Below are 13,282 nucleotides of genomic sequence, written 5' to 3' on the forward strand. Positions count from 1 at the left end.
AATAGATTCCCACCTGGTTGTTACTGAATGCAGTGGAATAGATAAGGGAAAAAAAATCCAGCAATCCCCCAAAAAGTTGCAAATCTTTATTCCTTACATACTCAACTGCGTTGAGAGTAATAAAGAATAAAAATGATCACTGTAAATCAAAAATAATATCGCATGTAGGACTGGATTTGAAATGATTTTCAAAATCAAAGTGGAAAATCAAAGTACAGGCTGATCGAACTTCAGTGGAAATGCCTCAACACAAGGAAATGATGCTCAATAGTGTGTATGGCCTCCACATGCCTGTATGACCTCCCCTACAACACCTGGGCATGGTACTGATGAGGCGGTGAATGTTCTCATGAGGGATCACATCCTAGACATGGATTAATGCATCAGTCATCTCCTGGATAGTCTGTGATGCAACGTGGCTTTGGTAGATGGAATGAGACATGAAGTCCCAGATGTGCTCAATTGGATTCAGATCTGGGGAACAGACAGGTCAGTCCATAGCGTCAATGCCTTCATCATGCAGGAACTGTTAATAGACTTCAGCCACATAAGGCATATGCATTGTCATGCATCAGAAGGAACCCAGGGCCCAGTGCACCTGCAATTGGTCTCACAATGGGTCTGAAGATCTTGTCTCAGTACCTGATGTCGCTCATTAGGCTAGCACATGTAGGGCCGTGTGGCCCTCCAAAGAAATGCCTCCCCACATCATTACTGACCCACTGCCAAAGCGGTAATGCTGGAGGATGTTGTAGGCAGCAGAACATTCTCCATGACATCTCCAGACTGTCACGTCTGTCACATGTGCTCAGTGTGAATCTGCTCTTATCCATGAAGAGCACAGGGTGCCAATGTCGAATCTGCCAATCGCCCTGCATGATGTTGGGCTGTAAACACAACACCCACTGGTGGATGTCGGGCTCTCATACCACCCTCATGGAGTCCGTTTGACAGTTTGAGTAAGCAAATGGATGTTGGTGACCTGCTGGAGGTCATTTTGCAGGGCTCTGGCACTGCTCCTCCTGTTCCTCTTCGCACAAAGGAGGGGGTAGCAGTCCTGCTGCAGGGTTGTTGCCCTCCTTCGGCCCCCTCCACATCTCCTGGTGTATTGGCTTGTCTCCTGGTATCTGTGCCATGCTCTGTTTACTGTACTGACAGCCACAGCTACTCTTGCTACAGCTTGCACTGATGTGCCATCCTGGATGAGCTGCACTACCTGAGCAACTTTTTCTACTGTACCTCTAGGGGTGAGAGCAGTGACAAAATGTAAAAGCGACCAAAGCAATGGCCAAAAAGGATCAGGACACAGAAATATTCTTTGGTTGCCACCTTCAAAACCACTCCTTTATAGGTGTTGTCTTTCTAATTGCGTAGATTTTCTACCTTTTGTTCCATTTGCACAACTGCAGGAGAAATTGATTCACAATCGGTGTTGCTTCATAAGTGGACAGCTTGATTTCACAGAAGTGTGATTTAAGTGGAGTTACAATGTGTTTGTGTTCCCTTTATTTTTGAGCAGTGTATATTTAAACCTCACATTTAATAGAAAATCTTTAAAAAATCCATAATGAAAAATTATTAAAAAAAATAGAACAATAAAATATGCATAGATGGCGTGTTTCGAACCCACACTGGCTATGATTAAGAACCAGTGTAGTTGAAATGTGTCACCTATGCATATTTTGTGGTTCACCCTTTTTTCGTCCATTTTTTTTTTTTATCCTGTCTCATGGTGGATTTTTTTTTTTAAAGATTTTCTATTAAATGTGAAGTTTTAATGTACCGTAATTTTTTTTTCTATTTGCGATTGCTAGATTTTTCTTTTTTCTATTACAATTTTTTTTATATTAGCCCCTTAAAATTGGGAATTTGTCGGTCATTAACCCCTTCATCCCTGAGCCTGTTTTCACCTTCTTGACCAGGACAAATTTTATAACTCAGACCGGTGTCCCTTTATGTGGTAATAACTCTGGAACGCTTCAACGGATCCCATGCATTTGCTTTTTCATGACCTATTGTACTTCATTATAGTGGTAACATTTTTTAGATATGACTTGCATTTATTTGTGAAAAACAAAATAAAACTGAGATTTGTTGAAAATCTTTGCAATTTTCAAACTTTTAATTTTTATGTCCTTAAACCAATTTTTAAAAAATTGTGCAGATGTAAAGTAAAACTTTTTTTTTCCCCTTGGGAATTTATAAAGGTTCAAAGTTGAACAGCGATTCTCATTTTTATAAAAAAAAATAAAAATCAACAAATCACATTTGAAGTGACCTTGAGTCCATATGACGGAAAATACCCAAAAGTGACACCATTCTAAAAACTGCACCCTCAAGGTGCTGAAAACTAAATTCAAGAAGTTTGACTCTTCAGGTGCTTCAGGAATTAAAGGGAACCTGTCACACCCAAAATCGAAGGTAAGCTAAGCCCACCAGCATCAGGGGCTTATCTACAGCATTCTGGAGTGCTGTAGATAAGCCCCCGATGTATTCTGAAAGATGAGAAAAACAGGTTATATTATACTCACCCAGGGGCGGTCCTGCTGCGGTCTGATCCGATAGGCGTCGCGGTCCAGTCAGGGGCCTCCCCCGGACCAGACCGCGATGCCCATCGTATAATCTAACCTCTTTTTCTCATCTTTCAGGATACATTGGGGGCAGAATGGTGTAGATAAACTCCTGATGCTGGTGAGCTTAGCTCACCTTCGATTTTGGGGGTGACCTGTTCCCTTTTAATGGAATGTGGAAGGAAAAAAAAAATGAACATTTAACTTTTTTCACCAACCTTTTACTGTGGACCCAATTATTTTCATTTTCACAAGGCTATCAGGAGGAAATGGCCCCCAAAATTTGTTGTGCAATTTTTCCTGAGCTCATGCCCCGTATGTGGGGTTCAACTACTGTTTTTGCACATGGCAGGGCTTGGAAGGGTAGGAGTGCCGTTTAAATTTTTGAACACAAAATCGGCTGGAATAATTAGTGGATGCCCTGTTGCATTTGGAGAGCCCCTGATGTGCTTAAACAGTCGAAAGCCCCCTCATTTTGGAAACTAGACCCCTCAAGGAATGCATCTAGATGTGTTGAGCCCCGTAGAGCCATGAAAATTTAAAAAAAAAAATCATTTTTCCCACAATATTAGTTTAAAGGTACCGTCACATTAAGCAACTTACCAACGAGAACGACAGCGATCCGTGACGTTGCAGCATCCTGGATAGCGATCTCGTTGTGTTTGACACGCAGCAGCGATCAGGATCCCGCTGTGACATCGCTGGTCATCGCTGAAAGTCCGGAACTTTATTTGGTTGTCAGGTCGGCGTGATTCGTCCTGTTTGCAGGCATCGTTGCTTTTGCTGTCAATGTTTTTCCATAGAGCGAACAACCAGCGAGAACGATAAGTACGTCACTGGATCGCTCCTGCATCGTTCAGCTGTAACAGTGTTTGACGTCTCCTAGTGACCTAAACAGCGACGCTGCATCGATCGGCATCGTTGTCTATATCGCTGCAGCGTCGCTTAATGTGACGGTACCTTTAGCCCTGTGCAACAAATACATTTTTTTAAAATGACGTGGGGACCCTTCTGTTTTTGATCTATTTTTGAAGCCCTCAGCTGTCAGCTTTATCACGGCTAGTTATCAAGAATAGAGGGGTCCCACACCGTTTTTGTCCAAACACCCCAGGGGTTAGTAATGAAGTGGCGTCAAAAAGACACCCCATTACTAACCCTGTAGTTACATTGTAAAAAAAAAAGTGATAAAGTCCTTTAATTGAAATACACATACACCTTTATTTGAAATAAATATAACAAGCAAAGTTATAATTGATGCCCATGTTCCCTGTAAAAGACAAAAAAAAACACCATGTTCCTCACCTGTCCGACGATATTCCATTAATGTGTTTACGACCGCTATCCACGCCAGCTGCCTTACACTGAGCCAGGCCTGGAGTGTGTAGCGGTGATATGAGAAAAGTAACGGGAGTTCTTATCCCAGTCACCTCACTTACAGCACCGATCGCTGTGAGAACTTTTTCAAGTTACTGCTACACACTGCAGAAGTGTTATCACACGTTGGTCTCTCTGTGAACCGACTGGCGTGTCGGTCGTATCACTGATGTGACCGCTATCAAGGTCACCCAGATCGTCGTGGGACATGGCCCATTACTGGACTATCAGACAGGTTAGGAATAGGGTGTTTTTATTATTTTTTTTGTCTCTTACAGGGGACATGGGCATCAATGGATTAGGTGTAAAGCCCCCCACGTATCGCTGATAGATTCTAGTGCGCCAGTGCGGCCGACGCCATCTTGGAGACCTTCTTTTTTTTTTTTTTGTCTGGCAAAATGGCTCTTGTGCAGTAGCATCTATCGCGTTTCGAATTATACTACTGCGCGGGCACGGCCGACGCCATTTTGAGGAAGAATTTGTTTTTTTTTCCTAAATAAGTTTATATTACTAAATAACATCAAAATATGGATATTAAAGCTCCAGTCATGCTACAGCGTCAGCATGATCAATGTAATTTTTTTCTCTCCAAACAATAAGATATAGAGTATGTAAAATAGGGGGCATGGAAGGACCAGCCATGCAGATGAATATGTAAGCAGAGCACCACATAAAGACCCCCACCGGCCGCCCTGAAGCACGAGAATCTCATTAACTGAAAACTACAAATTAAGATTAAACAACAACCACAAGACAGATTTCATCACACCAAGTATCATTGTAATCAGTATTACGGCGCCAGCCTGACCATGTGTGTAGGTCATTGGGCACAGTCCTGCTGACAGGTTCCCTTTGAGCATTTATTCAAACAAGCAGTCATTCTCTATTGAAGGAAAGTCTGCGAGTTACCAGGCTTCTTGCCACATGGGCTTGCCTGCAGATACACTGTATCTAGAACATGGCACAATTGGCCAGAAGAGTCTTCAACACAAACGGCTGAGCTTTACATAGTTACTGTAAGTAGCTCTTAAATGGAATTTTTCACCAAGATCAAGGATAAGTGGTAAGTACTACATCAATAGGAGGTTTGACCACAGAGCCCTACTGACCCCCATCAATTGCCAAAATGCCTTGTTTGAATGATATGGAGACAGAGCATGCACACTGTCTCTGCAATCATGCTCTATAGGACCACCCTACTGAAGAATAACTTGATTTTACTGGAAATTGGCAGCCATCATAGACCTTAGATCATCAAGACTGTAAGATGTATGTTTAGAATTAATCTTTTATGTCCTCTTAGCAGTGTTATTTCTTATCAAGTGAATTTAACGGTGCTGCATCTTGTAACCCTTTCTCATGAACTAGCCAAATATCTATTTACTAGATGGTGGCCCGATTCTAACGCATCGGGTGTTCTAGAATATGCATGTCCACGTAGTATATTGCCCAGCACAGAGCCGCGTAGTATATTGCCCAGCACAGAGCCGCGTAGTATATTGCCCAGCACAGAGCCGCGTAGTATATTGCCCAGCACAGAGCCGCGTAGTATATTGCCCAGCACAGAGCCGCGTAGTATATTGCCCAGCACAGAGCCGCGTAGTATATTGCCCAGCACAGAGCCGCGTAGTATATTGCCCAGCACAGAGCCGCGTAGTATATTGCCCAGCACAGAGCCGCGTAGTATATTGCCCAGCACAGAGCCGCGTAGTATATTGCCCAGCACAGAGCCGCGTAGTATATTGCCCAGCACAGAGCCGCGTAGTATATTGCCCAGCACAGAGCCGCGTAGTATATTGCCCAGCACAGAGCCGCGTAGTATATTGCCCAGCACAGAGCCGCGTAGTATATTGCCCAGCACAGAGCCGCGTAGTATATTGCCCAGCACAGAGCCGCGTAGTATATTGCCCAGCACAGAGCCGCGTAGTATATTGCCCAGCACAGAGCCGCGTAGTATATTGCCCAGCACAGAGCCGCGTAGTATAGAGTTAAAGAAAAAAAAAAAACATAATCACCTATAGCCCGTTGAAGTCCTGCTATACTTACCCAGCTTGCGGTCCCGTCCCAGGGCTGGTGTGAGCAGGACCTATGATGACGTTGCGGTCACATGACTGACCGTGACGTCACGGCAGGTCCTTGTCCCAGACCAGCCCTGGGACGGGAGCGGAACCTGCCACTTGCAATGGAGCGATCCGGGGAGCGTGGAGAGGAGCGAGAAAGGCGGCAGAGGGTGAGTATAGCAGGTTTTTTTTTTTAATTATTTTTAACATGACATATTTTTACTATTGATGCTGCATAGGCAGCATCAATAGTAAATAGTTGGGGACACACAGGGTTAATAGCAGCGGTAACGGAGCGCGTTACACCGCGGGCTGTTACCGCTGCCATTAACCCTGTGTGAGCGGTGAGTGGAGGGGATTACGGAGTGGGCAGTGAGTGTAGGGGAGGGACTAATCGGACTGTGCCCGTCGCTGATTGGTCGCGGCAGCCATGACAGGCAGCTGCCGAGACCAATCAGCGAACGAATAACCGTGACAGAAGGACAGACAGATGGAAGTACCCCTTAGACAATTATGTATATAGACTAGATTGTGGCCCGATTCTAACGCATCGGGTATTCTAGAATATGCATGTCCCCGTAGTATATGGACAATGATGATTCCACAATTCGCGGCAGACTGTGCCCGTCGCTGATTGGTCGAGGCAACCTTTATGACATCATCGTCGCCATGGCAACCATTATGACATCTACGTCGATACTGTGCCCGTCGCTGAATCAGAAACGTGGGATTTCTACGTCCTTTATGACATCATCGTCGCCATGGCAACCATTATGACATCTACGTCAATACTGTGCCTGTCGCTGATTGGTCGAGGCCGCCAGGCCTCGACCAATCACACGGGATGTCTACGTCCTTTATGACATCATCGTCGCTGTGCACGTCGCTGATTGGTCGAGGCCAATCAGACGCGGGATTTCTACGTCGATACTGTGCCCGTCGCTGATCAGACGCGGGATTTCCAGGACAGACAGACACAGACAGAAGATATAATTGATGTCCACTTCCTTCTGGATGTCCTCGAATCCCAGAATCCACCGTGCCGCACCGGAAGTATGCCGACCGCCATATTGGAATACCCAAGTGATGGGTATTCCAATATGACACCCGCTGGTGGTACCAGGCCCTTGTGCAGTACCACCAGAGGGTCATCGCCGGACCTTATGGGTCGGAGGGGGAGCGGCAGCTGTCCATCATACTCACCTGCTGCCGGCGCGTCTCTGCATGTCCCTGCTTTTCCGGTGCCGGCAGCTTCTTCCTGTGTTCAGCGGTACGATGTGACCGCTGAACATAGGAAGAAGCTGCCGGCTCCCAGAGACCATCTGTCAGTGAGACGCTGCCAGGGACCATGCCGGGGGCAGGTGAGTATAACTGGGGAGGGTGAGCATTCTGATATTCACCTGTCCCCGTTCCACCACAGCGCGATGCTCCGTCTTCCGCATCCTCTGGCTGTGACGTTCAGAGGGCGAGATGACGTGGTTAGTGCGCACCCTCTACCTGAACAGTCACTGCAGAAGATGTGAATATTGCAAGTGCCGGGGGCCTGCTCAGGACAAGAGGTGAGTGTCATTTTTTTATCACAGCAGCATATGGGGCACATATTTCTATGCAGCATCTTATGGGGCCATAATCAACCTTTATGCAGCATTATATGGGGCTTGGGGACGAGAGAATCTGTGCTGCAAAGCCTACCCCCATTGGGACGTCACCATCCTCCTGATGCAATAGCATCGGGCCTCCATCTAGTTAAGAACATAAACTCTCTCATGCCATGCTATTACAGAAACAGGTGTTTAGTGAAGGATGAGCCCTGGGGATAGTAAGTAGCATGCCTCAGCTGTTTCTCTGAAGAAGCTGAGTTAGCTGGGACGTGCGCTGCTGCGAACCATTGCTCTAACAACAACGATGGGAGATTCTGCATAACATCTGCATTTCTAAAGTAATGAGAATCTAGGAATACTTGCCAAAAAAGCTGGCTGCGTGCATCTTTGTTTATCTTTCACATTTGGGATTATTAATTAGTTTCAGGCATAAAGGAAATGTGTTCCTCATATAACTGCATCAAAAATCACTTCCAAGTAGCATTCTAAACCTGGGGGGCACGCTGTAGACTTCTACAGTCCCAATTGGGGGTTACTTAAAGTATGCAAAGCTAATAAGTAGTTGTATATACGTTCACCCACCAAGGACAAATGCAGTCGTGCACATATCTAAAGTAATTCTAATGTGTTTGCCATAATATGAGGTTTCAGGATAAGCCGTGTACTTTACATTTAATGCCTTATATATACAGTTATCAGAAAAAAATGTTTCACACTATGTGCACAATGATCTTTTTTTTGTGTGTGTTTTCCTGAAGAATCTCTTGGGTCATCTTGTTATCTTTGCCGCCATTATGTCGGGTGGGGTTTAAAGGACAGTCTGCCTGGAAAATACATTATCGTGTATGTATGTATGTATGTATATATTTTCTCATTATTATATAGCACCATTAATTCCGTGGTGCTGTACATGAGACGGGGTTACATCAAAATACAAACAGACTGATAGGGGGAGATTACCCTGCCCTTGCGGGCTTACATTCTACAGGATATATATAATATATTGGTTAGATAGCGTTTTGCTTAAAATACAAAGGAAATGTGTGATCTTTAAAGGGAACCTGTCACCTGAATTTGGCGGGACAGGTTTTGGGTCATATGGGTGGAGTTTTCGGGTGTTTGATTCACCCTTTCCTTACCCGCTGGCTGCAATATTGGATTGAAGTTCATTCTCTGTCCTCCATAGTACACGCCTGCACAAGGCAAGATTACCCTGCCCAGGCGTGTACCACGGAGGACAGAGAATGAACTTCAATCCAATATTGCAGCCAGCATGCAGCCAGCAGGTAAGGAAAGGGTGAATCAAACACCCGAAAACTCCACCCATATGACCCAAAACCAGTCCCGCCAAATTCAGGTGACAGGTTCCCTTTAACTTTAGCCCTTTAACCCCTTAACAACTGCTGATACGCATTAAAGCTGCCCCGTTAAGGGGCCTTATTCCCTCATTGCTGTTTTAAAACTGTGATCGGGAATAAGGTTATATCTCCCCCCAGTGTCAAAGTCTCCAGGGTTTCAGCAACCGGGGTTAGCTCAGACCCTGCAGAACATGATCAGGGCCAGTTCTTCCTGACTCTGATAACGTGATTGCCGTTATTCACGTTAAAAATAAGTGTCTCTTAAAAACATTTTTCTCTTCTGAAATGATATACATGCCAGAAGAGCGAGGAATGAGGTCCCCTGGCTTGCCCCACCTCCTTTTAGTATGTCCCACCTCACACCCACTTGTCATTCCCTTAGTCAGATTACATTTTTTTTTTTATAATTTTCTTTTTTTTTTCTTTTTCATTTCCATTAGGGAACTCCGCCCCCTCCTCCCTGGGACTTTACAATGGGCAGCAGATGCATTGAAAAACTGCACCCGCTGTCCACGTTGTGCCAAAGTTTCACAACGTGCATCGGTACGTCGCGCCGACGCTTAGCGATGGACCCATACCGGCGCAAGTATGAAAGTAGCCTTAGAGTTATGGTTGGGCTAGAGTTAGTTTTGGGGTTAATTTACAAAGTAAATAAATTTAAAAAAAAATGACGATATGACTGTTAGTGCTGAGGTCAAGTGCTCGCTACTAGTTTGCATCGGAGTTGCTTGAACACCACTGTTTTGGCATATCACGGGCTCTCCGCACGCAACATGGCTTCTGCTATCGATTCCAGACATTTTTGTGTTCAAAATGTCAAAACAATGCTGCTTCCCTTGCGTGCCCTGCTATGTGCCCAAACAATAGTTTTCCCCCACATATGGGGTATCGGTGTACTTAGAAGACATTGCTCAACTTTAATTTTGTCCATTTTCTTATGCTAACCTTGTGAAAGTAAACAGTTTTGGTCTAAAGCAACATTTTTGTGGGAAAAAAAAGTAAAATTTAAATTATTCCTTCCACATTACCTTAGTTCCTTGTAGCACCTGAAGAGTTAATGAACTTTTTGAATGTAATTTTGAACACCTTAAGGGGTACACTTTTTAGAATTGTCACTCCTGGATGTTTTCTTTCATATAGACCCCTCAAAGTCTCTTCAAATGTGATGTGGTCGCTAAAAATAAAATTTGGAAAATTGAGAAATTGCTGATCAGCTTTGAACCCTTCTAACTTCCTATCAAAAAATTGATTAAAATGTGTGCTAATGTCTAAAACAGACATGTGGGAAATGTTTATTATTTTGTTAACTGATATAAGGGCATAAAAATTTTAATTTGAAAATTACAAAATTTTCAAGTAGTCAAATTTTTGATATTTTCGTAAATATGCGCAAATCATATCGACCAAAATTTACCACCAACATGAAGTACAACATGTCATGAAAAAAACAGTCTTAGAATCTTTAGGATCCCGTTGAAGCATTCAAAAGTTATTACCACATAAAAAGATACACTGGTCAGATTTCCAAAATTTGTCCTGGTCATGAAGGTCAAAATTAGCGCAGTCACTAAACGGTTAAGAGATTTTCATCTTCAACTAGCTTAACTGTTCACAGTAACAGTAATTTTGACCAGGGGTGTCCAAACTTTTCCAAGCCACTGTATAGTTTATCTGCTTGTTCAGTAAAAGATGCAATTTTAAAAGGGCATCACATGTCCTTTATTTTAAACCAAATGAATTTTATTCTAAAGTGGTTGTGTATTGGTCCTGTGACAAGCCACTTACAATCCACCCCTGATCCTCATCCTTTCCGCAGGTAGTTATGATGGCAGTTATTGAAAGACATATGTATTGTTTTCACTGACTTTGATGTTTATACTGTGCATTACTGACAATTCCGGTATTATTATACATGATGTAAATGTCGGGGCTTACAGAATATATAGGCGAAGCGAAACATGCATTTCTATATCATTGTCTTAATTTTCACTATTTATTTCCTCAGGAACTCTGAGGCCAGTGCGAAAAAGCCTTTATCCACCAGACTCTGCACCAGCCAAGGGAATTTGTTGGGAATGGATAAATGATGACGGTTGTTGGACATCTTATGAAACTCAAATTTGTATATTTCTGGAGGAAAACTTTTGCAACCACAAACCATCTGTAGATCTGAGAGTATTTGGTTTCTGCTACATTGTTGACTTTCACACACTTTCTCAGATAAATCAACTTACTGGTTTTCGACGGCAGATACAGAGACGTCTCGATATCCCTTATCCAGTGATTACAAAGATGGGACCTGCACATAAATCATCTGCCTGTGCTTGCCACCAGTGTCTTGCAAATAGTGGTGCCGGGCCTATGCCTGTTCGATATAGACACTCGATGATTAACTTGTCCACTTCCTCAAATTACCCAAACAGCAGTCGGACATCTAATGCTAGTGCTAGCTACCTACCTTATCCAAAACCAATAATGGCTAGTGCAAAATCTGCACCAAAGCTAAACAGCACTTGGTTAGTCCCATCAACATCAATGCAGATTCCTGGCCCATCATCTGCCAATGGAATGCAAGCTCTTGGATCTCCTCCTTCTACTAATGGGCTAAGGTAAGCCCTCGATTTTTACAGGTTTACATTTTTCTATTATGTATTTAATAGATTCATTATGTAACTGCTACTACTAGTTTAATATGGCTAGCCCATCTCCTGTGTTCATAGACACATTGCTTTCCAGACATCCATCTTCCTGTATATAGGAAGTGGTGCTTGCTTCTGATTGACAGTTCTGGCTCGCGACAACACCTCACCACCGGCCCAAAAAGTGTAGTTACTGTATGAGGTATTTTTTGTTTCAGCAGAATCGTAAGTGTAGTGGCACTGAAAGTCGCCTTGATTGTTCGCTAAGTGTTCTCCAGTGATACTGCCCCGATTTAGTGCAGTGTTTACAAAGAAGGAACAGTGTGTGTAAGCACTGTTCCTGTTTCCCCCTAGCCACCCACTACCTGTAAACCATAAAATTAAAAAAAATACTGTTATCAGGAGAACGCTGTCACATTTTAATAGTGACATGAAAATTGCTAGGGGGGTTTTACAAGCCCTTTCCAATAATGCCTTTTTCTGAAAATGGGAACAACCCCTAGTAGCCATTGACCTAAGGTCCGAAGCATGAACAGTTCAAGCCACATAAAGCATATTTTTGTGAATTTAAAATGGAAATTAGGCACTGTGTAAATGTATTTATTTGGAAATTTCTTATTATGATTATTACTACAAAACGTTTCTCTCCGCTTTTTGGCTTTTGTGTGGTGGCTCTATGGCAAGGGTGGGGAACCTTTTTTCTGCCGGGGGCCATTTAGATATTTATACCATCATACGAGGGCTGCACAATATTATCAACTTGAAAATTACCCCGTTATATTTGGCCGAACATTTAATTAACGCCCCACTAATGTAATTGTTGGAGCACTTTCTCTTTGGTGAAGCTATGATGTTAGGTTGTATGGGGGGGTGTTGCTACTCGTAACTACTTTTCTAGATTTGCGTCGGTCTGGAGCGCAGGCGACTCTTTGCGATACTGCTGAGAGTTCTTTACAAAATGTAAGTCGTGTCGAACACAGATGTACATTATACTGCAGGTCTCCTCCCAGAGGGAAACTCCTCACTGCTTAAGTAACGTCTCGTAGCTCTCAAGCAGAGGTATGAGACACAGAGACTGCGGTATATACATTATATAGGATACACTGAGACTGTTGTGTGTATATACAAGAGTTTTTCACAAAATTTAATCATCAAAAAGATAAATGTATTTCAGTTATTCAATACAAAAAGTGAAACCCATATAAAGTCATTACAAAGTGATCTATTTCAAGTGTTTATTTCTGTTAATGTTGATGATTACAGCCTACAGCCAATGAAAACACAAAAGTCATTAGCTCAGTAAATTAGAATGACAAGAAACACCTGCAAAGGCTTCATAAGCATTTAAAAAGGTCCCTTAGTCTGTTTCTGTAGACTCCACAATCACGGGGAAGACTTAACAGATGTCCAGAAGGCAGTCACTGACACTCCACAAGAAGGGTAAGCCACAAAAGGTCATTGCTAAAGAAGCTGGCTGTTCGCAGAGTGCCGTATCCAAGCATATTAATTGAAAGTTGACGACTAGAAGGAAAAAATGTGGAAGAAAAAGGTGCACAACCAACCGGGATTACCGCTGCCTTGAAAGGATTGTTAAGAAAAGGCCATTAAAAATTTGGGCGAGATTCACAAGGAGTGGACTGCTGCTGAAGTCATTGCTTCAAGAGCCACCACCACACACAT

At 43.3% G+C, this 13,282-nt stretch overlaps 1 protein-coding gene across 4 annotated transcripts in view; it reads left to right on the forward strand.

The window, feature by feature from the left end:
* The window catches only part of DTX2 (deltex E3 ubiquitin ligase 2), a 176,335-nt gene that overhangs the window by 64,338 nt on the left and 98,715 nt on the right, over positions 1 to 13,282 (forward strand). For all 4 annotated transcript variants that reach the window (XM_069757297.1, XM_069757294.1, XM_069757295.1 and 1 more), the window contains exon 3: positions 10,969 to 11,572. In XM_069757297.1, the coding sequence (XP_069613398.1) occupies positions 10,969 to 11,572 (604 nt within the window). The remainder of the gene's footprint in view (positions 1 to 10,968; positions 11,573 to 13,282) is intronic.

The sequence above is a fragment of the Ranitomeya imitator genome, chromosome 3 (assembly GCF_032444005.1).
Source record: "Ranitomeya imitator isolate aRanImi1 chromosome 3, aRanImi1.pri, whole genome shotgun sequence".
Taxonomy (NCBI): domain Eukaryota; kingdom Metazoa; phylum Chordata; class Amphibia; order Anura; family Dendrobatidae; genus Ranitomeya; species Ranitomeya imitator.